The sequence below is a fragment of the Calidris pugnax genome, unplaced genomic scaffold (assembly GCF_001431845.1).
Source record: "Calidris pugnax isolate Ruff unplaced genomic scaffold, ASM143184v1 scaffold69, whole genome shotgun sequence".
Classification (NCBI taxonomy): Eukaryota; Metazoa; Chordata; class Aves; order Charadriiformes; family Scolopacidae; genus Calidris; species Calidris pugnax.
Genome location: NW_015090859.1, coordinates 2,436,154 through 2,462,615, shown reverse-complemented (window position 1 = coordinate 2,462,615; position 26,462 = coordinate 2,436,154). Strand labels below are relative to the sequence as shown.

The window sequence follows — 26,462 nt, the reverse complement described above, 5'->3', positions numbered from 1 at the left end:
TTCCCTCCTTGTGTGTGTGTTTTCATTTCCCTTCTTAAACCCTGTAACATCTTGCCTTTTTCTTTTTAATGTTCTTTGATCACTAGTCAGGAAGTACTTTGAAATGAGAGGACTTTATTTTCATCCTGCTGTACTGTTACACATGACAGAGGGTAAAAGATTTATACTGTGTAAACTTGTTAGATATTTGACAGCGTGGCCTTATTGAGGTTATTTTATTATATAAAACAGAGCAGGGAGGGGTGAAGGTGTAGGTGGAGTCTTGTCGTTTACACTGCTCCTTCTGTCTTGCACAGTAGAGATTTGGAGACTTAGTTTTGAGAACTCCCTTGTGATGAGGAGAAGAGGGGTTAGCCAGAATGGGGATGCATTTGCTTACCTCTGCTGTCAGATGTTAATCAGATTTTTTAAAAAATCACATGATCACTTGCTGAGTTTTTATCAAAGTGCAATACATTTAAATTGCATGAGATTATGCAGAAGGGAACATAGCTTTGAAAAATGATATTTGATATGTCACAAGTGTTACTCTAATTCTTCATAGAAATTAACATGTCATTGCTTTCTTAATCTCTCTTCTGTTATGCTTTCTTGGCAGTTATGTTATAAACAGGCCCAGTGCAAATTGCAGTGTTAATGGATCTGCTGGTTAGATGTTTAAAAAATAAAGAAATCATAGTGTGGGAAAATGCCCAAATATAGTGGAAGAGTAGTATCTCCTGTTCCCATCCTGTGGTGCATGAGGGAAGGACAGATGCTTTTCACTTTTAGCTTTTCAAAAAAAAAAAAAAAAGAAAAAACAAAAAGAAAACCCCATCAAGATTGCTAGTTTTCCTCTCCCCAACCTTGTGCACTTGGAGGGGCATTTTGTTTTCTTGCCAAGTGTTACTCTACAGGCATAAATAGAATAGAGTTTGGGACAAGTCAGTACTTCTGGGGAAGAAGTGTTAGTAGTGTTGACGTTGCAGAGTGGAGCATGTCACAGCAATGCCTGAACCAGCTTGAGGACCAGGAACAAGTTTGATGTCTGCCTTCCTGGTGTTGGACTTGAACTCATTAGAGACAGAGCTTGCTTGGGGCTCTCCACTAATAGGGACCACATAGCTCTTGGTGTCCCAATTGGCACATCTTTTCTCCCATACTCTGGGATGAAATAGCCTGGTTCATATCTTTTGCATCCAGATTACATACACTGTAGCCTAGTAATAGAAACACATGGTGGTGATTTTTGCAGCAGTACAGTTGAAATGCTTTAGTAAAGTATGTCCTGAAGGAGTGCTCTTTGAAGTGGCACGAAGGAGACTGTTACATGAAAATGGATGTGACATAAATTGGAGATATGACAGAAGAGATACAGGACGGAATTTGAAAATGACAAGTAATTTGAAGGCAGCTAAAAGAAATACTTGCATATTAATGAAAATAGAATGAAATAAACATTGGAAGCATTGAGTAAATTGTACCTTTACAGTCACTTAGGTAGATGTTTGTAAAGGATAAGATAACTTCATTTTAGACCGTTCGTGGCATCTGATGTACTTCTTAGGGAAAGGTTACAGAAGCAGCTGCTCTAAGTTATTTTGGTTCTACTGAGAATAATTATTTGCTGGAGGAATAATGTTAAGAAGTCTGTGCCAACCTCCCTCTCCACCCAAAAACGATCTGTTAAGTGAATTCTATCTGGTTAATCACTAGCCATTAGACACTTAAAAGCGTTATCAACTGTAGCTGGGTGTGACTGAATGTAATGCTTTGATCAGGAAAGAAACTGATAGTGGTAACTTACCTCTTGGTTTCAGTCATCAGCTGGATATGATGCCTTCCAGTACTTGAGCAGATGCTTGTTCGCTTTGGATTTCATCATGTGCTGTACATCTTTTTGTTGTGTTTTCAGTGTTAATTTAACACATTTACATTGGGACTGGGAGAAAAAGAGAGAGAAGGGAAGAATCTTCCATGTGGGAAAACTTGGTGTCTGGCTCAGGTCGCTTGCTTTCTTTCCTTCCAGTGCCTTGAGAAACAGAGCTTACACGTTGGAGTAGGCAAGGTGCTAGGGTTTTGCTACTGTTTCAGAAATCTATGGACTTCATAGACCTATGGACCTACACGACCTTTTTATGTTCCCACTATGCTGAATGGGGCTGACACTTGCTTGAAATGTTTAATGAATTATGCTGTATGTTTGCAAAAGCACTCCAGTGTTTTCTCATGAAGGGTAATAAATAACACTTACTTTGTGTATGCTAAGAAAGTGATTTCTCATGTGCAAGATCAGGATTTTCTTCTGTGTAATGCATTGTGCAATAAGCTAATTACAACAGGACTGTTTATTATTCCTCTTTATGAAGCAAGGCAGTGCTTGGAGGCAGAATACCAGACGTGATAGACAGCTGGGCTGATTTGCTGTGTCTAATTCTGTGTTTCCACAATAGAAATGGCCTTTGCATTTTAAAAGCTGAATGTTGGTTATGGCTGTTTAGGCAAAATGATTTGAATGTGTGTTTCTTTTTTGTGTTCTGTTTTTAAATCTGAATTTGATCGTGTGTCTCTGATGGATAACTGAATCAGCTAAACAGCTGGTAATATAAATGAGACTATACATTTCAGCGAAAAAATCTCCCACTTCCTTCAGCAGCTTAGGAGAAGAAAAAGGTAGGGGACGAGATATGTTTTTACACCTTCTAAGATAACAAAGTAGCTGGAAGAAGAGCCAGGTTTCTATGAGCAGTCAACTTTCTCCAGATTAACAAGGGTCAGACATCTATATTATGATAATAGTCAGTGACAGTATTTACCGTTTTCCTTAAATAATTCTGTTTTTTCCTTTCATGCTTTTTAGCACATGAGTAATAAACCTTTAGCTATTTAGTAAACCTGAAAGTCAGTGTAAATTATAGGGTAAATCAAGAGCTCCCATAGAGAATGAATGCAAATTACCCAATCTTGGTAAACTGCATCATTTTCATCATTAGGTACAAAGAATTAAATTATAATTGTCCCATAAATGAATGGTATTATGTACAAATATATAAATGTGTAGCCATACATATAGGATGTCTTTAGGTGCTTCTTCCACGCTGAGCGTTTGATGATAAATCTGTTAGCATTTATGGTTTTGTTTTAAGGGGATGGGAGGAGTCCTGTCACTTGGAATTACTTGGCTCTATAGCAGGGCACGTATGTACTGCTGCTGGAGCTAAAGGGTTTTGTGCTGTCTGTCGGCTTATAGCTGATTTGGGGGGGTGGGCAGGGGATATTAACCAAAAGGATTTCACTGTCATCTCTGAAGCTGGTAAGGAGAAGTATTTTGCCCATGTTTGGCAGTTTGAAGACCGTATTTTATTTTTAGAATGGTTTTTTTGAGGAAAGTTCTAGTGCAATACAGAGAAAATCGCCTCAAAGACACCACACGTGTGTTCCTGCAGCCTGATAGCTCAAGTCTCAGGTCTAGTTGGCTGGACTTGTGCTCCGGGCACTGGAGACAAAAGGGTGGCCTGTGTCTGTGGTCTGCTCACCTGAGGCTGCAACAGCCAGGGGGCTGCAGCTGGGCAGCCTGAAGAAGCACTGAGTTGCCCAGGGTACAGTCCAGCAGAGGCTGGTACCACCAGGTGTGCTGGTCCGCTTATGGTGGCCTTTCCCTGGTCAACTCTACTGTCCATGGTAATTTCCCAAGCTGGCCCTTAGCTTGGCTGACCGGGCTTCTCCTGGAAAGGATGGTCTTGCATAATTTATTCTCAGTGGCCTGAGGTATCAGGTAAACCAGAGTTGAATTATTCATACAACTTCATTAAAATGCAGTTGAAACAGGAGCTTGCGGAGCTTGCTTTTAAAATAAAGGTAGAACTTTCAGTAGGTACGTTTTTGATAATGCTTTTCTTTTGTGCTTTGTTTTTTGACAATCTGCCATTTTATTGTTTGGATACAAATTACTCAAATGCTTATTTGAAGTTTACATATTAGACAAGCCTGCTTATTTAAAAAAAACAAACCAAAACACCATGATGTCCTGATAAATGTAGTCTCAGGAGCATTCTCAGTTGGCTGTGTGCAAAGTCAAGTATGAGAGGTCAAAAAGAGATGCTGTAAATCTTCTTTGTTGTTTCTGCACCATCCAGCATGATGCTTTTGATTCTCTTGTCTCTTCTCTTTCCTCTAAGTCAATCACAGAGGAGCAATGGTGGGGGGGAAAGCAGGGGGAGAGGCTTTAGGAGTGTGTTTGCTGTGCCTCTTCCTTCTGGGAGTCAGCACTCCAGTAACTCTCAGGCCTCCTGGTTTGATCTTGCAGACCGTTGTCCTTCCAGGAAGAGCAGGCATTACTGAGGGGTAGATTCCCTATAGGATTATAGGAAGGATTGCATTTGTTGTTGCAATGGACTCTGTTCTCAAGTGCATAAGCGTTTTTATTTGTTTACTTCCCTAACAATAAAAGATAATTTATTTTAAAAGATGATTTTCTGGGATTAGGCATCTGGTAAGTGACTCCACTCACTAGTTGTATAGTGTTTTGATTCTCTGTTTCAGCCAGACTGAGTGTAATGTCCCACCTCTGATATGTCCAGCCTTTGATTGGTTACTTGCTTTTACCAAGTTCATTAAATTTATATTAAAACTTAATACTACCTTTGTTTAAAAGTATGTGTAGCTTTTGGAAATACATGTTGTGTTTGGGTTTTTTTTTTGTTTTGTTTGGTTTTTTTTCTTAATTACAGTCTATAATAACATTTTGGTGGGTTTTTTGGTTGGGTATTTTTTTTTTTTTAAAAGGCAATTTTGGAAAAGCTAATTGTATTAACTAACTTTCTGGTTCCAGGAAAAATAATTTTTCTCCTTGCCTTCAATGAGGGTAGTGTTTCATTCATTGTGAATATATGAACATTTTTGATTCTTTACCAATAATGTCAAGCACAAGTATGTACCTTGCTCAGTGAAGCACTATTTTTGCTGTATCTTATGATAAATATTTCAAAGCAGTTTGTTTGACCTCTAGTGTTGAGCTATGAAATTGCACTCCATTGACACGAAAATATCTTACATTTCAGAAAAACCGGTCTCCCCCAAATCAGGTACATTGAAGAGTCCACCTAAAGGCTTTGATACGTCTGCAATTAACAAAAGCTATTACAATGTGGTGAGTGATCCTTTTTCCTCCATGTGAGCTGTTATATACAGTAGAATATAATTTAACCAAATGCTCTTATCTGCCTTAAAAATATGGCAGTCTTGTCAGAGCCTTAGTGCAAAAACTAGATAGGGGTTTTAGTGAATTCTCATATAAACAAAGATCATTGTTAGTTTAATAGAAATATTGCACATACAAATTCTTAAGCATGATGAAAAATTATGGTCTACAGTAAGTGAATAATAGGCATTTCTGTAATATATTATGCTCACTTTATTTCCTTTGCTAGTTTTTTAACGTGCCTTTTCTCCCCCATCCCCAAATATGCAGTCTTCCCCAGTGTCTATGAATTAATGAAATTCTGCTGTGTTAAAACAATTAAGAATATTTCTGTCCTTTTTGTTGAACAAGAGACTGAACATTTTGAGTGAATTTGCCTCCTTTTTTTTTCATGCTTATAAATCAACTCGAGTATTTACTTTGGGAACCTCTCCGTTATGCTGATGGACAGATTTCACAGTAAAAGTGGTATAGCCAGAGTCAGCCTTTAACAACCCCCCCCCTAGGAATTATTAACTTAGTACTAAGACAGATTTAGTAGATACATGTAAAAACCATACCAAATTCTGTCTTTAAATGTGTTATTGTAACCATTTTGAGAATCCGTTATTTACTGACAGTTTGTACATTGGGAAGCAAAAAGCTTCTGGTTTTGGCAACCACTGCTCCCTGCTGGTGTAAACCCAAAACACAAGGTCTCTTTCCCTCTTCTTTGAAGCAGCTGTCATTGTTTTTCACTTTATTTGTCAGTTTTTAGCAGGGATCGTACAGCATGATTTTATGCTTTCATCCTTTGCGGTTGTGGCATGAGTAACACCAACCACCTGGAAGAACAGAGCAGTTTTACATGTAGTTCCCTTATTGAGAACAATGAAGCAACCTCCTGCTCCTCCCCGTGGCTCTCCTGCTCCTCTGTCAGTAGCTGAAATTCCATGGTTGAAGGGAGGGCTGTGAGTCTTTGGCTATTGTATCCCACACCTGCTGGCCATGACTGAAAGCACCTATGCAGGCATGCCTTCCTTTAAACTGCAGGGAGTCGTGTTCTTACTATGGTACATTCAGCCACAAAATATTGGATAGTTTTCCTTTTTATTTTTGTTTTTCACTAGATCTCTTTATAGTAATTTAAAAAAAAAAAATTGAAGTTGCTGTAGTGCATAGTAGCAAAATACGTCTTCTCTACTGTTGTTTTGATGTTAAAACCTATGTTTTTCAAGAAGATAAACAGAAGTGAATGCAACAAAGAGACGATTTAGCTCCTTCACTAGGGAGAAAACTGCTGTTGCTTAAGTTTAATTTATATCTATGTTGAATTTTTAGTAAAAATAAAATGAATTGGATCTTGTGGTTGCGTATTTTGCTTTGTAAGAGTAATACATACCATTTTTGGGGGTAATAGTGTACTTTGGTGAAAATAATAAGAAGTAAATGTTTGAATTTGCCTAAAACCATAGTTAAGGTAGCTATGTTGAAAAAACACCATGCAATTTTGAGGTACCACCTTTGGCTTATGTAGTTTTTATAATTGTTCCCTGAGTAGCATATTATCATAATCATGGAGATTCAGGCTACTGTATACTTTGGGAAACAGGTAGCCATAGCTGGCTTTTAAAGTAGTTTAATTATTTATTTTTTTTAAGTGAAAGTGGTGACCATCGTACCTACCCTTGGAATTGGGTTGTGCTGTGCTCAAAGCCTAAATTAGATTAGGCGGCACCTAGATTTTTCTTGAAACATACAAAGTTCCTCTGGCATTATAACTACAAAATGATTTTTAATAATTATTAAATACGTATTGATTTTTACATGTAGATAAGACAAACAGCAAACGCATTCGCTGAAGTGAAAGCAGCTTAACCTGTGAGTTGTTTTTGTTCTGTCTTTACACATAAGCTGCAGACACGGGACTTCCCTGTGCTAGAAGCGTTATCTTCAGTCCACACTGATAAGTAAATTGAGTCCATATTAAGGTGAAAACAGAACAGCTCCAAATAAACCTTTGGCAACTGGTAGCTGAAAGAACGTAGCTCAAGTTAAAATCTGTGTTAAAGGCTTCCTTGACAACCCGGCATCGTTTGAGGCTGGTGCTCTGGGGCTGCTTGCTGTCTTTAAGTTGTGGCTGTCTTCCACCAGTTGGGTGTGTGCTGAGACCCTGTAAACCTCCTGATTACTTAGAGCTGCTCTTCCCAGGGAGGGATATACGCCGGTGCAGGCAGCACCTGTGGGGTACATTCACTGGACTGGGGACAAGAATGAAAGGGCAGTTCAGAGGAAGTCCAGAAAGTGGTCGGAGAGGCTCTGCTGATGTCCCTTTCTGGGAGAAGGGCTGGGATAGGCTAAGGGAAGGGCTTTTCATGTCAAGAGGAGACAGCTTTCCCCGCTTTCCTCTGTTTTTCACCCCCTTGTAAACGTGTTCTTTATTTTTATGGACTTGCAGAGCTCCACCTGAACTTCGTAACACAAATCACAGAGTTTCTAGTCTCAGTGTGCTTTATTAGCTGCACCTTGCACTAGGTGTTGCTGAGAAGGCAGAGTGCGTTTGGTGTATGCTTACATTTTTGCCTGGCTTGGGAATGCAGGTTACTAAAGAATCATAGAATAGTTTGGGTTGGAAGGGAGCTTTAAAGGTCATCTAGTCCAACTTCCCCTGCAATGAGCAGAGACATCTTCAACTAGAGCGACTGGTGCTACAAGGTCTTGTCCTCCATAAAATATTACCAGTCTCCAGCAGTGTGTAATATGAACCAGACTCCTGATCAAGTACTATGCATTTTTCATGCAGAAGTAATTTAGTAACCTGTTCCTGAGGAAGCAGGCATAGTGTTGCAGGTTTATTCCCTGAAGACAGAGCAGGCGTTACTGAGTTTTATTTTTACTTGTTAATAATCCCTTGAATTTAAAATTTAGCGTCCAAAATAAAATTAGGTTATCTCCACTTGCAGGACAATTGCCTTGAGATTAAGTAGCTATTCTGAAAGCAGGTAAAGAAATGGACAACTTTCTCCACAGTATGAGTATTTGCATGATCTCATTTTTCATTTAAGTGTTTGTAAAGTGATAGAAAACAAGCACTTCTTGCAAGGCCACGCTTTGGAAGTTCGGTCAAGAGTTTGTGTTTACTGAAGTTCATGAAAATTGAGAGCCCTTGAGATGTGGTATACTTGTGGAAGGCCTGTTTTAAGGGGTTCATCTCTCAAATTCTTGTGATGCAGGGAAATTAGACATTGATCACCGTTTGGCTGAAGTACGTGATATTTCAGTTGAGTGCCCTACTACTCACGTGAAATGGGAGTGGGCTATGGGATTGTGCCCCAGTGTAGCTCTGAAATCTGCCTTTGCTCCCTCTGATTCAAAAGTCCTTTAAAATCCATTTTGGGGTGGTGGTTTTTTGCCTTGGGGAGATGGCCGGCGTTGTGTGTGACGGACTTGTTAACCGTGCTTGAATTTTCCATGCCGTGTGATTGAGGGAGCTTGTGCTGTGTGAGCTCAGTTGTCTGTGCCTGCTATTCATCAGCGTGAGGGGGGATTGCAAAAGCTGCCACTTCAATGCTGCTCTTGTGGTACCCGGGCTTATCTGTGCAAATGTTGTGGTGGAGTTGTGCAAACAAGGTCCTGGAGGTCTCATGGGGTCTTGCAGCAGCCAGAACGCGCAGAAAGCGGGAAAGAGAAGAAAGGTGATTATTAGAGCACGCGGGCGAGATGTGGATGTGAGGAATGTAAGGGGTGCTCTGGTGCCAAAATACTGAGTGGCAGTGCTGACTGCTTACCGCTTCCGTCCCAGTGCTTAGTCCTCATAGCTGCTCCGGGAGGTAGGTAAGTCAAGCTGGAAGGATCTGAGGCTTCACAGAACGGATGTTTTACAGCTGTGTAGGCAAGACTAGTCTTTTTAAAAGATATCATTCTTTCATTCTGAATATATGCAGTGCAAATTGCACAAAAAAAATAAAGGGGAGGGGATAGGTTTAATGTGTTTTGGGAAGTGTTTAAAACTATGTATATCTGAAGTATTGTGTAACACTGTGAAATAACTAGAAAAACATAAAGCAGTGTAAGTGTATCTAGTACTCTGCATAGGTTTTGTAGCGTAGTTTTATTTACAGTTGCATTTATTTTCCTTCTCCCAGTAATTTATCATGTTGACAGTTCTAGTTTTTAAGCTTTCCCATTCTTTTTTCTTCTTCTCTCCTTTAAGTCTTTTTCCTCCAATCCCGTGTTTTCCGTATTGGAAAGAAAATCCTCAAATAGAAATCCAACGCAGCACATAAAAATAATAGGAGTTGTGTCTGATGTGAAACTAGTTTTATTTCAAGCTGTTCAGACAAAGAAAGGAAACAGCAAAGAATGGAAATACTCTGAGAAAGTGGAGCAGTGGTGCAGCTTTTCAAGATTTCTAGTGAATTTGTTGTTTTTTATCTTTGTCTTTTAAGGTTTTTCAGTGCTTCATCAGGACACTGTGTTTTTGACCTTGACTTCCAGTTGCCTTTTCCCTGCCAATAGCTGTGTAATGACTTTGGGCTGGGATTTTTTCATAGGAAAAGCCGTATTGGAAAAGATTGTTCTTGCATTTAGTTTTGAACCGAATGAATCCTATGTATATTTAGCAATTGACTTTGTTTTACATTATATGTAAGAGAATATGAGGTTTAATTAGTGATGTGATCAATAGAAATTTTTTCTTTTTTTTTTCCCCCTTGGTCTAAGTGGTCAAAGAAACCTTAGCTTTTTTAAAAATTTGTGTGTCCATATTGTACTTTATGCTGTAGTTTCCTAGTTAGTAGCCATAACTTTCCCTGTGACATTCTTTTGTCATAGTGTTTAGCAGAGAATGGAGACATTTTAATCTTCAGTTCAGGATTCAGATTTCCAACAAAAGAATGAACTCAAAAGTGGTCTCTCTCCCGCTCTCCAAATGAATAGAAGCATTCAAGGAATAAGCAGAATCAATGACACCAATGAAAGGAACAGTGAATTCTTCATTGACATACTGAACTATTTAAAGTTATTTCATCAGGTTTGCATTTAGGAATGAATGGCTTTTTTTATTTCCTAAGAAAGAGTATTGACTACAGCAGTGAATAATGCACTCAATTACAGTCGTTACTATAAATGCTGAAATGAGATATTACTGTAGGCTTGACAAATATGGCATGTAGCAAAATGAGGTTTGTGGTGTAGCTTGTGACCAGTGAATAGCAAAAAGTTTTCAAAGCTCGGCTGTGTTCATTGTGTTACATTTAATTCTGAGGATTCTCGTGCTAAATCATTAACTTTTTGGAGGCAAAAAATAACTGGCTGGCTAGGAGCACAGTAGGTGTGAATGTATTGGAGGATATTCTAAAGCAGGTTCCCGGAACATAGCCCTGTAAAATGGTTTTTTGTACATATTTGGGGGTATTTCAGTTGTTTGATATATGTTCAGCCAGAAAAACAAGCGTGTGCTGTATTTTATAAATCCTTGGCTCTGCATCAGAATCTGTTGTAATTTTCTCATGGTAGCATATATTATTGCACTCCCAGTGGAAGGTTAGGCAGCCCTATTTAAAAGAATGCAATAATGCTAATCATATTGCTAGAAAAGTTGGCAGTTACTTGATATTTATAAATCTGTTGATATTCAGACCTTCCTGATAGAACAGTGCATCTGAGTAAGTAAACACTTAGCTAACAAGATTAGTTGTAATGTGTTGTAATTGAGACCGAGAAAATGACACTAATTGTTCATTTCTCTTACAACTTCTATTGTGCTTTACCAATCTCTGATGATCTTCGACTGTTCTGAAGTACATAGCGGGAATAATTACCCCTAGCTTTGGAAGAACACTCCGTATAGCTCTCAAATTTTACAGTATAAGTTTTAAATGTAGTGAAATTCTTGTTAGCTTACCACTTTTTTGGTACATGGCTAAAGGATGCCTCATTGTGTGTCTGGTGTTTTTTCTCCTGTGAATTTCATAGATGTATAGTATTCAGTGCTTTCTTGCCAATACTTAAATTTAAATTTTCCTAGTGCTAAGTAAATTTTACTGTGTTTTAAAACTGGTATTGATTTGAACATTTTCATGCATCTTTTAAAAACATGCCAATTAGCAACTGTCGTTTATTGTAGGTGCTACAAAATATATTAGAAACAGAAAATGAATATGCTAAGGAGCTACAAACAATGCTTTCAAACTACCTGCGACCATTACAAGCCAGTGAAAAGTATGTGAGTTTGTTTTGTTTTGTTTTTTAAATTTAAACTCAACTTCTCTTGTGTATTGGGGAGGGGTTTTTTGCATGGTCAAAATTTCAATGTCAATGTGCCTTTTCTTGTGTGGACTGAGAGATTCTTGAGGCAGGGCCTGCTTTTATCCAGTTTGCACACTGATTAAGGTGCAAACCTGGTTCTTGATCTAAGGACCAGTAAGCATTTTCTTTTAAGGTTGTAGGTTTTACTAAAGCACAATTAATCAATAGCTACAAACCTAAACACCTTTTATTTTCTTTGGCTCCAGGTTAAACTCAACGAATACTTCATACTTAATGGGAAACCTGGAAGAAATAAGTTCTTTCCAGCAAATGCTTGTACAGTCTTTAGAAGAATGCACCAAGTAAGTACTATACATCACAGATACTGTAAAATTCTAATAAGCAATTCTTTTTATTATTATTTTACTTGTTATGTATGCTGTTTGGCATAATTTTTGTTCCTCTCACTTTAAGCATAGTTGCTACAGCAGTACAGTAATAGATGTTTGGGTAATGCATTGATTGCTTTCGTAAATAAATATTGACCCCAGGATGCAATTGCAGAGGTAGGAATTTTGACGTAGTTTGAAAAAAATTTATAAATTTCCATGATGCAATTGCATACCAGTGGGGAGGTGATAGAGGAAGTGGTGCTTTTTTGTTTTGGAGGCATGAACTTTCAGTCTTTTCTTAAAGTAAGAGAGAGAATAAAGGAAGCTTACGTTGTGACAGAACAGCAGAGGACGGGTATGTGACTTGGATGAAGGACACTGTATCAGAATGCCATTGCTTAGTATTCTTCTGTCCTAAACAATGTTGACTGTCAAAATGTACTGGGAGAGGTATGCAGGATAGGCAAAAAGAGCAATCTGAATTAAAAACAAAATAAAAGTAAATAGCCTTAATGACTGTACTGTACCATATAGGAAGCGTGAAGCACAGAAAGAAGGGGATGAAGACACCTGTCCTCCTATAGGTTAGGCTGAAGTGATAGCTGGATATTTTTCTGCTTATACTTCAGCACTTGGTGGTCTACAAAAGAAGGTGACCATATTGCATTTGAATTGTTAAAACAGTTCTCTAGTGTTGAAACTCCACTGAAAGTGTAGTTCCCGATCCTAACTTCGGTTGTGTCCTTTTCCTTGCCTGTCTTCTGTTTTTGTCTGACCACATGGTGAGGCAAGGCAACTTGCATATCCAAATTTTCATGTTTTCTGCCAAGTTGGTAATTTGAATTGCTACTTGGGGCTTAGGCAAGCTTCAGTCTGCTGGGAGTATTTGGCTGTGGGAAGGAATGAGTGTCTTGGAGGAGAAAATGCCTCTTTTGGCAGCAGTGATCTTTATATCAGCTCAATTTGCTGTGTTTTGATTTCTTCCTCCACTTTTGTTCTATGTGAAGAGGAAGTTTTGTCATGACAAAGTATAAGCTGTGCCTCCACTAGGCAGTAATGTATCTCTGGGTCTGTTGCTGACTTTGGATCCCATGTCTTCCTACCACACGGTTTCTCTCCCTCTCTTCCGCCTCTAGAGGATTTAGACTGGAGCACCATGTAGTTCAGATGACTCTTCATCAGTGGAATGGAAACATTCTTGAAATGGCCTTTCTTCTACACTGTGTTTGAGAAAGAAGGATATTTTTTTTCTCGCAAGTTAGACTTGATCAGTTAAGTGTCTAAATCCCTGAGAATGACCATTTGGCCCCATAGTTAAATGCTTCCTGTCTTTTCTTGCTTGTCACTGTGCTTTGTTGTCTCATTCTTTTGTTACTGTGATTTTGTTTCTATGAGTCAGAAGTTAAGGAAATTAAGTACCTTGCATGAACAGACTGTCATCTTTTAAAGCTTTTGATTTGGATGGTCTTGAAGAGTAGAAGAGCATATCCATTTAAATATAATGCAAGCTTTGTTTTAACTTGGTATGTAGGTTAATGTGGTATCCTAATGTAGCTTCAAGCTCAGAAAGCTCATTTAGAACTAACTCAACTATTAGGGCACCTTCTCATAATGTCCTTTATTTCTTCTTCCTGCTAAGTGAAATTTTGCTGTGTAGTAAATTAGGAACATAATGGATGCTAGTAGGTGGGCAGAGGAAGTGATGCCCCAGGGTTACTGAAGGGTACTACAAATGTTTTGTGTTATTTTCATTTCATAAATATGCTGGTCATGCCAAGTTGTATTTTCAGTTTAATTTTCATCATAGCATATTGACTTGAGCGTCCAGCTTCCTCCTGTTTTGAATCTAATCTATCATAATTCTATCATGTAGAAGAATGCTTGCCCTGCTGCCTTGTTTTTTGTCATTTTGCCATGTTTTTTTGGCTGGTGAACCTGTTTTGTAAACTCGCAGTAGCTCCCGGGCTGAAAATAGATTTATCATTTTATTTTATTTTTGGCAGAGAGCTTACAGTTCCATCATTTGAGCTCTTCACTTGCAGCATCCGGTGTGGTGTTTTTTCTAACTTGACATGTCAGAATGACCAAATGCCAATGCCCTGCCAGTTGTTGTGGTGCCAGCCTACCTTGCTTGACAAATTCCTGTTCTTGGGTGTGAGAGTTCAATGTTTTTTTAATTCTACGCCCCCCTAGAGTCAGTTTGTCATTTGAGTTTTCTCTTAACAAATCCTGGTATATACTTCAGTGACAGAAACTGTCTGGTGCTCTTCTTCTTGCCTGGACCACTTTGGTTTATTTAATCCTCGTGTTGTTAAACATTGGGTTATGGATTTTTCAGAACACATAATCCTGTAGTAGGTGTGTTTTGGGGGAAGTAATTGTTTGGATGTGGCTTGGTTTTAGTTGTGTGCCACCCTCCTACCCTGCCCTCAGCCTTGGAGCTCTTCTGGTTCATTGCTAAAGGTTTGTCCTCTCTAAACTAGTCCAGGTTGGCCTCTTTTGTGGTGCTCCTGTGGGCTGCTCCATCTGTCACAGGCCTGGGAACACCACTTGTCTGCCTACCTTCATGCTGGGCACCTTTGGACAGATTCAATTGGAGTTACTTCTACCTTTGTGACTTATCTTCTTCATTTACCCAAGCGGCATATAAAACAAGTCTAACTAGCATTGAGTGAGAATCTTCTGGCTGATCCGTGTCAAAAGTGCTTTCTTTGACTGAGCAGCTGGAAGTGCATGTTGTTTTTCTGGATGGAAAAGAGCTGTAACTGACAAGGCAGAGGTGCTGATGGAGTCTTGAGTTGCAAAAGGTGGATTTCTGACAGTAAAAGAGCAAGAGCACTCTGGGCTCCTGAAGACAAAAAGTGGTCCGGTGCTCTGGGTCTCTTTCCAGATCTGTGATCCAGTGCCAAAGATAAGTTCTGCAGTGGTTTGCACAGCAAACGGTCCTCTGAATACACAAAGTCAGTGTCTGTCAAGTGATCACTTGGCTGATCTAAATGATCTCTGTTGGAAGTACTGCTCTTTGGGTATTTTCGTAGCAGCAGATTGAACAGATGCCTCCTGCTCCAAAAAAAAAAAATAAAAAATTCTTCATTCACCTGGGAATAGAAGTTGTCAGTCTACAGCTGTACTTCTCAGTAGGAGTTGGGGGACAACACACAGGCTGGCTGGTGAACACTAATCAGTGTTTTGGATTTGTTTTTGGAATGCAGGTACAAATTAAGTCTATGAAAGGTTTATCCTGGTATCATCCCTTGCTTTTAGTTATTGCGAGTATCAAGAGAAATAAGGTGATCAGGGTTAAGTGAATTCACAGTGTCTTCAGATAGCCTGAACAAGTTTGCCTGTTAACTGATATCTGAGAGGCAAGGCAAATGGACAAAAAGTGAAACGTATGGTTGTGAAGAGAGCACTGAAAATGAGACTGATGGGTTGCAAGTTGGATAGTGCCTCCTTTTGAGCAAACCTTTTGTAGCTCAGAAAGCTGAAAAGTGTCCCCCTTATTTCAGTAACCTTGTTAACTGTGAAGCCTCAGGAGATAACATCTAATCTTGTTTCCTCACAAACTGCACCCCTTGGAGTCATTAATCACAATTATCCCTTAATAATTTTTGCGTGTCTTCAGTTGTCTTGGGTCTTCTTTGCTATTAAGACATTGTCTGTACTGACCTCTGCAAATGTAGCAAACTTACCATTGATGCTCCAGCTCCTTAAAGAGACTGAGAGGGGGAAATTCTGCTGTTTGTCTTTTTATGGGAGGAGATGGGGAAGAGCAGAAAATGCCACCAGATAACTGAAAGTTTCCAGTTTGTGGCAGATTCTGCAGGTGTGTGTATATAAATATATGGGTTTTTTTTAATACACACACACATATACATAGGGACATAGATTGTTGCATGACACTATTATGTTAATCACACAGTAAAGTGAAAGTTAGGGATATTTGATCTTTTCCTTGCAAAAAATAAAACGTACAGTGCTGATTACACTTTATCTACTTTTCTTTTCAAATTGCCTCTGTTAGCCTGTGTTTAAATTTGTCTGTATTCATCACAGTTTCCACAGCCTTTCCCAGAACATTGTAATGTCCACTGACAACTAAACTAAGGCAGATCTCTTCAGAACTCACAGGACAGTAATTAGATATTCTGTAATGTCACTTCTTTCTGTCGTCTGCCAGTCTAGCTTTAGTCCAGTTCTGATCAGAATCTTAAACTAAGCGTGATTGAGCAATGAGGTATTTTCTTTCTTTTTTTCTCTCCAATTATCATGTAGTGGGAACCTGTTTTAAGTCTGGAGGAACAGAACCAGTAGCCATCGGATGTAATTCTACCAAGCAGATAATGCCTTAGGTAGTTTAGAGGTAGTTGTATGATGATGCCTCTAGCATGTGTACAACAGCAGAGGCTTTGCTATGGTTATCTTAATTTCATTTACAGAATCAAGACATGTCTTTGGCCTTTTTATAACTGAAGTTATCATTTCTATATACGTATAAATATAATATTTATACATTATTCCCTTTTAATTAAAATATCAAATATGAGAAGAATATTGGGATGACAGCTTTGGAATGAATTGCAAAATAACTATGCCCTTTATTGAACACGTTAATTACTCAAAGGTTTATATGATAAGGTGATAGGCATTAAAAATTGTTGGATTTTCAGCAGTTAAAGGAGATACAGATAATTTATTAATTGTTCCCCTAAAAATAGTAGAACACTTGCAACTAATGCATGGATTAGAAAAATCAAAGGGGATGAGTTCCCACCCCCTCGTAAAGTCTGTTAATTATTTTAATTCAGCACTGAATGTGCAGTATAAAGCTGCGATGCATGTGCAGTATGTGAAAGAGAATCCATGTCTTTCATTCTGATGAAAGACCAGCAGACTGAGGAGACACAGATGTCTGCTTGGTGGGAACAGCCATCAGTTGTCACTCTCTCCCACCCCCCCGACACTACAGTGTGCAGTGTATGGAATGTAACATTTTTCAGCAATTCTTTAAGGGGGCCTCTTACTATTTAATACTGAGTTATATATCCTTGCGTGTGCCTTCACAGTCTGAAACTTCTGCTGCATCTATTACTCGAAGAACATATTATTAGCTCATGCTTAGATTTATTAGAGGGGACCAGCTGCTAGGCAGGAAATGCTGCCTGGAGGGCTGTAAGAATAGCATTCCCTCGGTATGCCAGGGAATCCCCCTGGTTTTCCCCTAAATACCTGCAAAAGCAGCTACTCTATTGATTGCAGAATTTGAACTTTTCTTGAAAGAGAAATAAAGATGCAGAGAATAAAAGACGGGCCCTAGCCTTTATTGTAAGGAGTGCTGATAATGTGATCTGAGTGTATCTGGCATGATGCTGGGGATTCGGCTGTCATTTTCGGGGTTTCTATAATGAACATTGCCTTCAAACAAGGAAGCTTGTTTCCCCCACCTGGTGTTTTGAACACCTGTGTAGTCAATTTTGACTTCATATTGGGTAGGTCTTCTTACCTGCTATGGGTTTGGACAAGGCATCAGGGACAAGCTTGTAGTCTGGGCTGCTGAAAACTTACTGTCCTATCTTGCAGTTAACTTCAGTGTGGATTATACAATTGGCTGTTGGCCATATAACTACTGCTGAAGATACCCAGTCCTTCAAGTGGGAGTTGCTCTGTACAAAAGAATAGGGTTTTATCCCTTCTGGCACCCTTAGGATACTGTTCACTTGTTTGTCCAATTTATTATTTCTCATGTAGGATGCAATCCAGTATGGCTATTTTTGAGCGGTTCTGAGAATGGTGATATGGTTGTAGCGAGGCTGCTTATAGAGGATATACTTCCCATCAGTTTGTGCTTAACTTGAAATTATTTTAGATCTTAGAGGAGTATGAGTGTGCTTTTATTTGCATATGAAGTATGCGGCTTAAGGAGGTGCTAAGAATAAGACTGGAAGAGTTGCATTTTTCTTTTTTTCCCCTGCTTATGCGGACGCAAAATCAGAACTCAGACTTCTACTTTCTGCTGATTGTACCAGTTCTAAGCTGGTGCTGCACAGCTGATTTCAGATATTTATAATCCAGATATTTTCTTACTGCAGTTTGAGATGATAGATTCTGCTAAAACCTTTTGAAAAATGCGCTGTGTATATTTGTATTATCTTTGTAGCCTGTCCTCCCTTATTTATGTGAATGAATGTGTGTATACTCCTCTGACAAACCTGATCAAAACCAATTCGGTTCACCAAGGCTGTGTGAAAGTAAGCTTTTCTTCTAATTACTGTTTCTCTTGCTGAGTCATCTTTTTGTTACATACTCACTGAGGCTGCTGTTATTTAAGCACCATTTTATGCTAGACAAAATAAGCCCTTCTGAACAGAATTGTGACGTTTTCCTTCACTGTTCAGCAAATGTGGTGCATTCGAGCATGAAAGATGAAGAAAGTGTGAGTTATAGAAAGTATTTGTGTACTGATGGTGGTAAAGCAGCACTCTTGCCCTGGTTACAAACCAACATAAAAGTGCTTTATGGCCCTTAAAAAGCAAGATGAGTAACAATAGTGTAAAACCATCCTGTTACTGCACTGTAACTGGCTTCGGAGCTTAATATGGTACTTAGATCTTTTAATGAATATTTTAAGCCTATCATCTCTGCTGCTGTATGGTGGAGGGAGAGAGTCCTGTTGTCACTCCATCCAGTTTTTATCTAAGTGCTGAAAATGCTACTTGTAAGATTTGGTGTGGTATATGTGAGCAGATAGTAAACTGTTGTCGCTGAAAGGTATGTTGACTAAAACTCAAACTGCTAAAGAAGGTGCTAATTACCACTAATTCTTGAAAAAAAATTGCTGAATGACTGTCCTACAGGTATGTACCATATTCTGCCTATACTGCGTGGTGGTATAATCAGGCCTGACAGTTACAGGGTTGAATCTGTAAAGAAGGAAGCGAGAGCCATTGGTTGCCTGCCATTGACCGTAGATTTCTATCTGTTGATTTTACAAAAACAAAATACATGATAAAAAAAAAAAAACCAACCCCGATACACACTATTTTTCTAGGCTTTATTTCTATATCAGTAGTACAGAAATTTCATTTTATTACTCTGTTTTTAGGTTGCCTGAAACTCAGCAGAGGGTTGGAGGATGTTTTCTAAATTTGATGCCACAAATGAAAAGCTTATACCTTGCATACTGTGCCAACCATCCATCAGCAGTAAATGTTCTCACAGAACACAGGTATGTTTGCTTTGCGGTCTTTTAAGTCTGATACAAAAAAAAAGGTGCATAAAATACACTTGTGTTGTAAACCTGTGATGTCTCTTTTGACATGTGTTTGGTATGATAGTGCTTGTTTAAGGAAAAAAAAGTAGTAGTGTATCTAGAAAAAAAAAGAACAAAAAATCCCCCAACACAAGGCTGTTCTGTGTGATCAGGACCAGCTTGTCACTTTTGGCAGTGTGCTATCAACTATTTGAGAACATTTTCTCATTTAAAGAACACATGCTGAACTCCAAGTATGTAAAACAAAGTGTACTGATTGTCATATTTGTTTAAAGAAAAATGTCACTGAAGTTTGAGGAATTATGGCATAATTGATATGATTACTAGTAGGCAGTTGGTGAATTGTAACTTGGCCCTGTAAAAGCCTGCATATTTGTATGTACTTAACTTTATGATGGTACACCCTTAGCTTTACTTTTGAGTGATAAGAAGTAGGATGCTGAATTAACATGATGGATGTTGCTGTGTTGTGGGACTAACCTTGCATTTGCATAGAAGATGCCCTGTATCACCTTGAGGGAAGAAAAGTTGAAGCCAGAACTTGATTAAAGAAGTCTGCTTTCACAAACTTATTCTATGTATTCTCTTGATGATCTTGTGCTGCAGCAGCTTTTAGTATGGAGCTATTTATGTTTGCTTGTGGTGCAGGACAGAACCATGAACTTCTTTTGAAGGTTAGACATAGGACAAATTCTAGCAGAATATCTATTCTATTTGCCTTTTTTCCCCACCTTTTTTTGTCGTCTTGTGATGGACCAAAGTAAAGATATTTTGAGTATTCTTAACTCTTTCTAAACAAAGAGGAGCATAATTGCCTTGTTTTCTGTAGTGGTAGCTGCTTCCAAGAATGTTGCTGTTAAGTTTTAATAGCAACATTATGTGGCACATTTGTGAACTTTACTCATAACAGGATAAATAACAAAAATCTTCCTACTACCAAATACTATGAACTATCACTTATGTTAGTAAGACACGTCACTATGTTCCAACCTCACTATGGAAAATCAAGCTGCAAATTCACACTGTAGGATAGGCAGAAAGAAGGCATGTTTTTGTCAGAAGCAATGATGAATTCAAATTAAACAAAACAAAATATGTTTAAAAAAACCCCTGGTGATACCCTTTAGTGTTTGTTTTGCTTTAAATGCCCTACTTCTAGTACCATTTTCTGTAAGTGCTAAAATATTTATTTGTTGGCTAAGAAGGCCAACAGCATCCTGGCCTGTATCAGGAACAGCACGGTGAGTAGGACTTGGGAGGTGATCATCCTACTCTACTCAGCACTGGTGAGGCCCCACCTTGAGTGCTGTGTCCAGTTTTGGGCCCCTTACCACAAAAAAGACATTGGGGTGCTGGAGCAGGTCCAGAGGAGGGCAATGAATTCATTCAGAGGTCTGGGATTTAATTTATAGGTGGAAGATGTAAGTGATAGCAAAGTGATCACTTACATTTCTTAAGATTTGGAGGTGTTTGTAACAAATTATCCTAACTTTCAGAACGCTTGGAAAGCACAGGGAATAGCCATGTCTGAGAAACTGTGGTAGAAATGCAAGGGAAGAAGGGTGTTTGTTCTGCAAATGAAGAAGAGGAGCGTTTCTTCTCCTCTGTGTTGCTTTGTGCATAGGTTGTCCAAAGAAAAATTCAGCTTCTGGGTCAGTAAAGTCAGCTTGATATCAAATCCTGGTGGAGTCAATATAAATATCATAGAGGAGCTAAGTGATTTGGATGTGGAAGTAGGTTCCAAGCAGTAACGTTGTTCATAAGAGATAGCTCAAGGTGAGGTAAGTTGTTTAATCCCGTTGTATTCACAGGCACGAGGCAACAAAAGTGAATGCTTTTTTCTTTAATTACCCCTATTTTGTTATTCTAAGCCCTTCATTTTCATTGAACATCATTGCTGTAGGTAGCAAGTGGCTTGACTAAAAATTCTGCTTGAGACAGCTGCCATGAAGAAATCAGAGAGTGGCTTTAAGCAGTTCTAAACCTTTTCCTCTTAAAATGCCAGAAAGCTTTTAATTACATTGCTTTAAAGGTAGGGGGAAAAGACCTTTTTTTTTTCCTGAGAAAAATAAACTGATTGAAGGTATGAAGAAAAGGAAAATACTCCTAACTGTCTCCTTGTCTATCTAGTTGAGATGTTTTTATTGCGTAAAAGCATCTCTAGTAAACCCTAATGTAAAACTTACTGTGAGGTTAGAGGATAGTCATGGTTGTAATAATAATGAAACAACTACACTGCAGTGAGTGCTAGATTAATGTTGAATTGGAATTTTTCAGATATGTCTAAGACTGAGGTTTAAGACTTTTAAAAAACCAGTACTGATTCTTGTTAGCTGTTTTTGTGGAGAGTCTGTCAAGCTAGAGTTTGCTAGTTTTAGCAGAGTCCAAAAGCATTAATTTTAATACCAGCAGAAATATGGTAGAGAAATAGATGTTTGCTGAATTCCTGGGTTTGACTATCATGTTTGTAACAGCTGTGCTATTCAGTAGCTTTTTAGAGAGAAGAAGAAAGAGCAGTCTGGAGTGGTTTGATTTGGAACATAAATTCTTACTGTCTACAGCAGATTATTTCTTGCCTTGAACTCTGCACACTTCATAAACTGAACGCATATGCATTAACTGTGCTTCTGAAAGCTTTTCTACAAAAAAGCCTAGCTGATAATTTTAAGTCAGATTCTTATTACAGAAAATTACTATTACAGAAGAAAAGCTATTTTCTGCAGTTTATTAAGTTTACTTGCTTTTGATGGGGATCATATCAACAAAAATGAAACAAAAAAAAATTCCTAGATAATTGCTCTGAGGGAAACTTCAGAAACTTTACCTCCACTTCGTTTTTTATATTTTATAAAGTATACTAGTTTTATTATTTTACTGTCACTGACTAAAAACAGCTTAAAGGAAAATGGCTGTCATTTTGAGGCATTCACCATATTGCTTCTTTTACCCATTGGATCACTGTAACATCAAAATTGTAAGCAGTCGTCTAGTTTGGAATGTTACACTTTCAGGTTTTTAGCTTAATTTTCTGAAGTATCAAGCATGCTCTTTGAGCAGTGTTGTAACACCTGTTAAAATGTTGCTGACACCTGGTAAAGAAGCTCTGTGTGTGTGTGTGTGTATATATATGTATAGATAAAACCTGATGATGTTAACTTAGAATTATTTTGGACTTCTGGTCAAAAGCTTCTTTTTTGAATAGCATTTTTGTGAAGTTGATTCTAAATAGCAGTACTTGGGGCAGGGCTGGACATTTAAGAGGCATTCAATTGGAATGTGACTTTTCTTTTTTTCTTTTAAATGCCATTCAGTATGAATGCTAGCCTGTGTTTTCTTTCTTGTCTTTGTTACATGCTTCTTGATCATATGTAACAGCAAGATGGCGGCTTTTATTCAATTAGTACAAAATAAAAGGGGTTGTGCATATGTGTTCATATATATGCGTGTTTATATAAATACACAGTAAGAGTGAATGGCTTAGGTATATTATTTAATAATAAAAGATTTTTCATGTTCAAATCTTCAAAGCTGCAAACATCTTTTATTTCCTTCAGTTAATTATTAATATTGAAATTAATATCATTAGAGATCTGTGCGTATGTAAATATGTAGAAATGGGAATAAAACCTAATGCAGCCCCAAAAGGCATTCAGGTTCCAGAGCTGCATGTTTCTGAGGTTGTATTTACCTCTGATAACCACTACCACGACAACAAAAAATCTTTCTATTAAGTTTGGGAACAGGTTCTTTTCTTGGTTCTAGATGTAGCACTGTAGGTTCTATTCAGGTGTTAAGAGTTGGTACTAAACATAATTTCTCCAGAGTTTGGTAGGAACTTTTTGTCTCAGGAATTGTTTCAGAGCCATTGCGTTATTTTTTCCAGAATTAGAATTCATTCTGTGTAATAAATCAAGAGCCTTTACGAATTAAGTAATTTTTCCTTAGGTGTGTCATTATGTCTTGTGTGTCATAAGCCACTGGCTAGAGCTGAAGATGTGGAACTTGCCAGATACAGCTGGGTGGTGGCTCCTGCAGAGATCAGTGGTTTGCATGTTCCCACCACTGCCTCTTGGCTTGTTCTCCTTACTCCCTTCTCTCGTGGTGGCTGTACTGCTGCTGTACGTGATCCCCAATTTATTTACTTCATCCCGGAACAGTCAGACCTCTTCAGCTACATCATATGAGGTTCCAGTTTCTAATAACCCTTACTTGAGAATCCCAGTTCAAGTCCAAGGGCAGGTGATCCAATACAAGAGCACGGTGTTATTTGTGGAGAGAGTTTTGCTGGCTGGGGAGAGCAGGACTGCCTCGAGGGCGTGGTGTTTAGTCAAAGTAGCATTGATTGCTGTGTTCTGATCATAGACATATGGTTGCTTCCCACTAAGAGAAGAAACAGGATGAGCAACCTTAAGGCATGAGAGAATGAATTTCCCTCAGAAATTAAAAAACCCAGTTGGATGCAAAGTACAGAACTGGAGAGTTGCAGTGGAGTAAGGAGTCCCAGGAATATGGTATGTTACCTACCTGGGGAAGATCACAAGCCACAAAATTGAGTGCAAGGGGAAACTCCAGAAAAGAAAACGAAGAGGCAGAAGCTAGGACTGGGATTTTAAGTGGACTGCATCCCAGATGACAAGAGGAAAGATATTTGAGTATGGAACTCACTGAAGGGTGGATAATGCAGTGAAAATAAAGTCTAACAGACCCCACTGATCAGTGGTCTTAAAAGTCTTCTGAAGACATATGGAGAGTGCAGATAGAATGTCAGCATCAAGTATGTTATGTATGAGGGGGTGAGTATATGCTTTTTTACTTTGTTTAAACAGCACCATGTTTATTTTAAAACAAAATGGAGGAAAAATGGTTCCAAAAGAAAATTTAAATTGATGAAAAGGCAGCCAAAAATTAGTAATATATGCCTACTTCTTAAAATTTTGCAAAGTGGCAAGTGTCGAGCCAGTCCTCAGCTGAAAGCAAACTATTCACAAATCTTTCCTTGTTCAAACATTAATTTTGCTAGATTCTTCTGTCCTCTTAGATAACATGTCCCAGGCATATTCTACACTTGCATCGCAGACCTTGCAGTCTGGATAAAATTTGTGGAGCTTGAAACATCACAATTACTCCGGGTAACTGGAGCGTGGAATACAGATCAGCTTGAGTCAGAAAAAAGTCTTTGTGCCTCCCCCACTTTGGTGCATCCCTGAGCCCGGCGAGTGTGCAGGCTGATGTCATACGCCGAGCAACAGTCCCCGGGAGAGGAGCTTGACTGGGGAGTTTAGAGCTAGGAAATTAAAAGCTGCGGCTGAGGGGTTTGCTGAGCTCTCAAAATGCGGTGCCTGTGTGCAGTCCTCAGACCCCTCAGCAGTGAGAGCTCCTGCTCCATCTATTACAAAGAGAGACCTGCTTCGGAAGAGTAAGTTGTGATTTTAAACAAATACCTTCTCTAGTTCCTGGATGTGCTTTCCTCGAGTTTAAAGTTTAAATGGCTTTTTTTTTTTTCCCCCTCCTTCTGTTCCCATAGGCACATCTGAACTTGTTTTCCTCCTCCCTCCCTCCCACCCCACTCCCCCCCAGTCTGATCTGGAGCTTTTGAGGCAGCTGTACTAAGAAAGATTTGAATATATTAATAGGGCTTAAAGACACTTTTCATGGTGACCTTTAAAGTATCTCAAGCTGTGAGCTAACTCTAGTCTGGAATGGGGAGGACTGTTCAGCTCGAGATCTCAGGATAAACGAAGCGCAGCACTTTTGTATGCTTCTCTGCGTTTTATTCTGTAAAATGACGCAAGTAGTGAATTCAAATCTCAGCTGCCTCTTTCTGAAAAGCTACTTATTTAGGCAGGTGTTACTAAGTTGATGATTTCGCTGTTTAAAAAGTTTTTCCCATTCAGCTCAATGATACTTTTTTTTTTTTTGAATTGTGCTGCTTAGCTGCCAGCCGGAGTTTTATTTAGCATATACTGCCTAGGAGAGTGTGGTACTTCCAGGCATCGGTTGAAATTGTGATATGAAAGAGCCATTGTCTTTGGCAAAGCAGCTGCGCTCTTAAGCTAAAGACACTGACTTTTAAGCTGCTATTAATTAAAAAGCAGTTGTGAACTGTTGTCATACTCAAACAGTATTTCAACACACCCATATTTTATTGAAAGTAAATCTTTCCATTATGTACTGTATTGTATTTGTCCTTTGTAAATAAATGAAGGATGCTGACTTCAAGCTTTGAGCTAAAGTAACACCCTTTTTTACCAGATATTTTATGTCAATGAAGCTGCAGAGGTAGCAGGTTGGTTTAGCATGAGTAGACTGCTAATGGGGTCTGTGTGATGGGACTGCTCAGACAAAATTTGGGGTACTATTATGTTAAAAGAACGTGTATGTGTTCATACTAGAGTCTGAGTAAGCTGGCATGTCAAAACTTGTCAGAGGGAAGCACAGAAGTGTATGAAAGAAAACATTGTCCTCTTGGGAATGTTGGGAGGAAAACTACGTCATTCATTTTTAATTACACCTATTAACACTGCTCCGTGTATAAGGCTTCCTGATGATGCCATTGCTAAGCGTGTTTTTCAGGACTTTGTGTACATTTCAAGTGAGCTGAGGTTTAAACTTGCTCTGTAGGTTCCTATACTGTGATTAAGTAAAGAGAAGGTGATAAACAAGCAAGTATCTTGTGTCCAAGAGCAGTGAATGGCCTGGAAACTGCTGCAACATTGTGTAACTACAGAGTGCGTTTAGCTAAAGGCTTTGCAGAGTAGACTGCGAAAGTAAGATAGTATCTTACCATTTATTTCAGGTTTCCAAGTAGTCGATTTTAATTCAGGCTATAGTGAGTTTTCTTTTCCTGTTTTCTCCCATATCTATCTCATAAGGCGGAAGTCGTGAAGAAATGGGACAGCGATAATGAAAATTAGGAATGTGAATGTGGGTGAAATGGTAACCAGTGTTCCTCCTACTTTAGAGGCGTTAAATAAAAAAAAGGGAAGGGGGAGGGAAAAAAAAAAGCATTGTGTTGATGGATAACTCAGTAAATACCATTGATATAAAGCATTTGTCTGCACCCAGCAGCATGGAGATGGTCAAAGTAATTAGGACAAGAGTTTTTGTGTCTTTGCAATTTAAGGGCAAAAATCAGTGCTGTTCAGAGCAATGTTATATTGAATGGCCTGTGATATTTGTAATTGGCATGTACTGTAGAGTGTACTGGTACGTTGGGGAGAAAAGAGAAGCTGTGTAGATGTGCATATGGATTGTTCTGCCTGAAATGGGGAAGAGAAGCAGTTAATGTGTAAAGGGAATAGCTGATAAAGTTAGGCAGCAGGGGCTGTGCATCTGGCTGAGGCAAACGAAATGCAAAGAATGAATTTAAATCTTTACTTGAAGATACATATCA

The 26,462-nt window shown here is 38.7% G+C and overlaps 1 protein-coding gene across 5 annotated transcripts in view; it reads left to right on the top strand.

The window, feature by feature from the left end:
• ARHGEF7 (Rho guanine nucleotide exchange factor 7) overlaps nt 1–26,462 on the top strand; it is a 138,187-nt gene that overhangs the window by 76,164 nt on the left and 35,561 nt on the right. For all 5 annotated transcript variants that reach the window (XR_001412281.1, XM_014944127.1, XM_014944126.1 and 2 more), the window contains exons 5-8: nt 5,040–5,128; nt 11,286–11,380; nt 11,674–11,769; nt 18,902–19,024. Coding sequence is in view for 4 of the 5 variants with exons in the window: in XM_014944127.1 (XP_014799613.1) it covers nt 5,040–5,128; nt 11,286–11,380; nt 11,674–11,769; nt 18,902–19,024 (403 nt within the window). In the remaining variant the exon portion in view is untranslated. The remainder of the gene's footprint in view (nt 1–5,039; nt 5,129–11,285; nt 11,381–11,673; nt 11,770–18,901; nt 19,025–26,462) is intronic.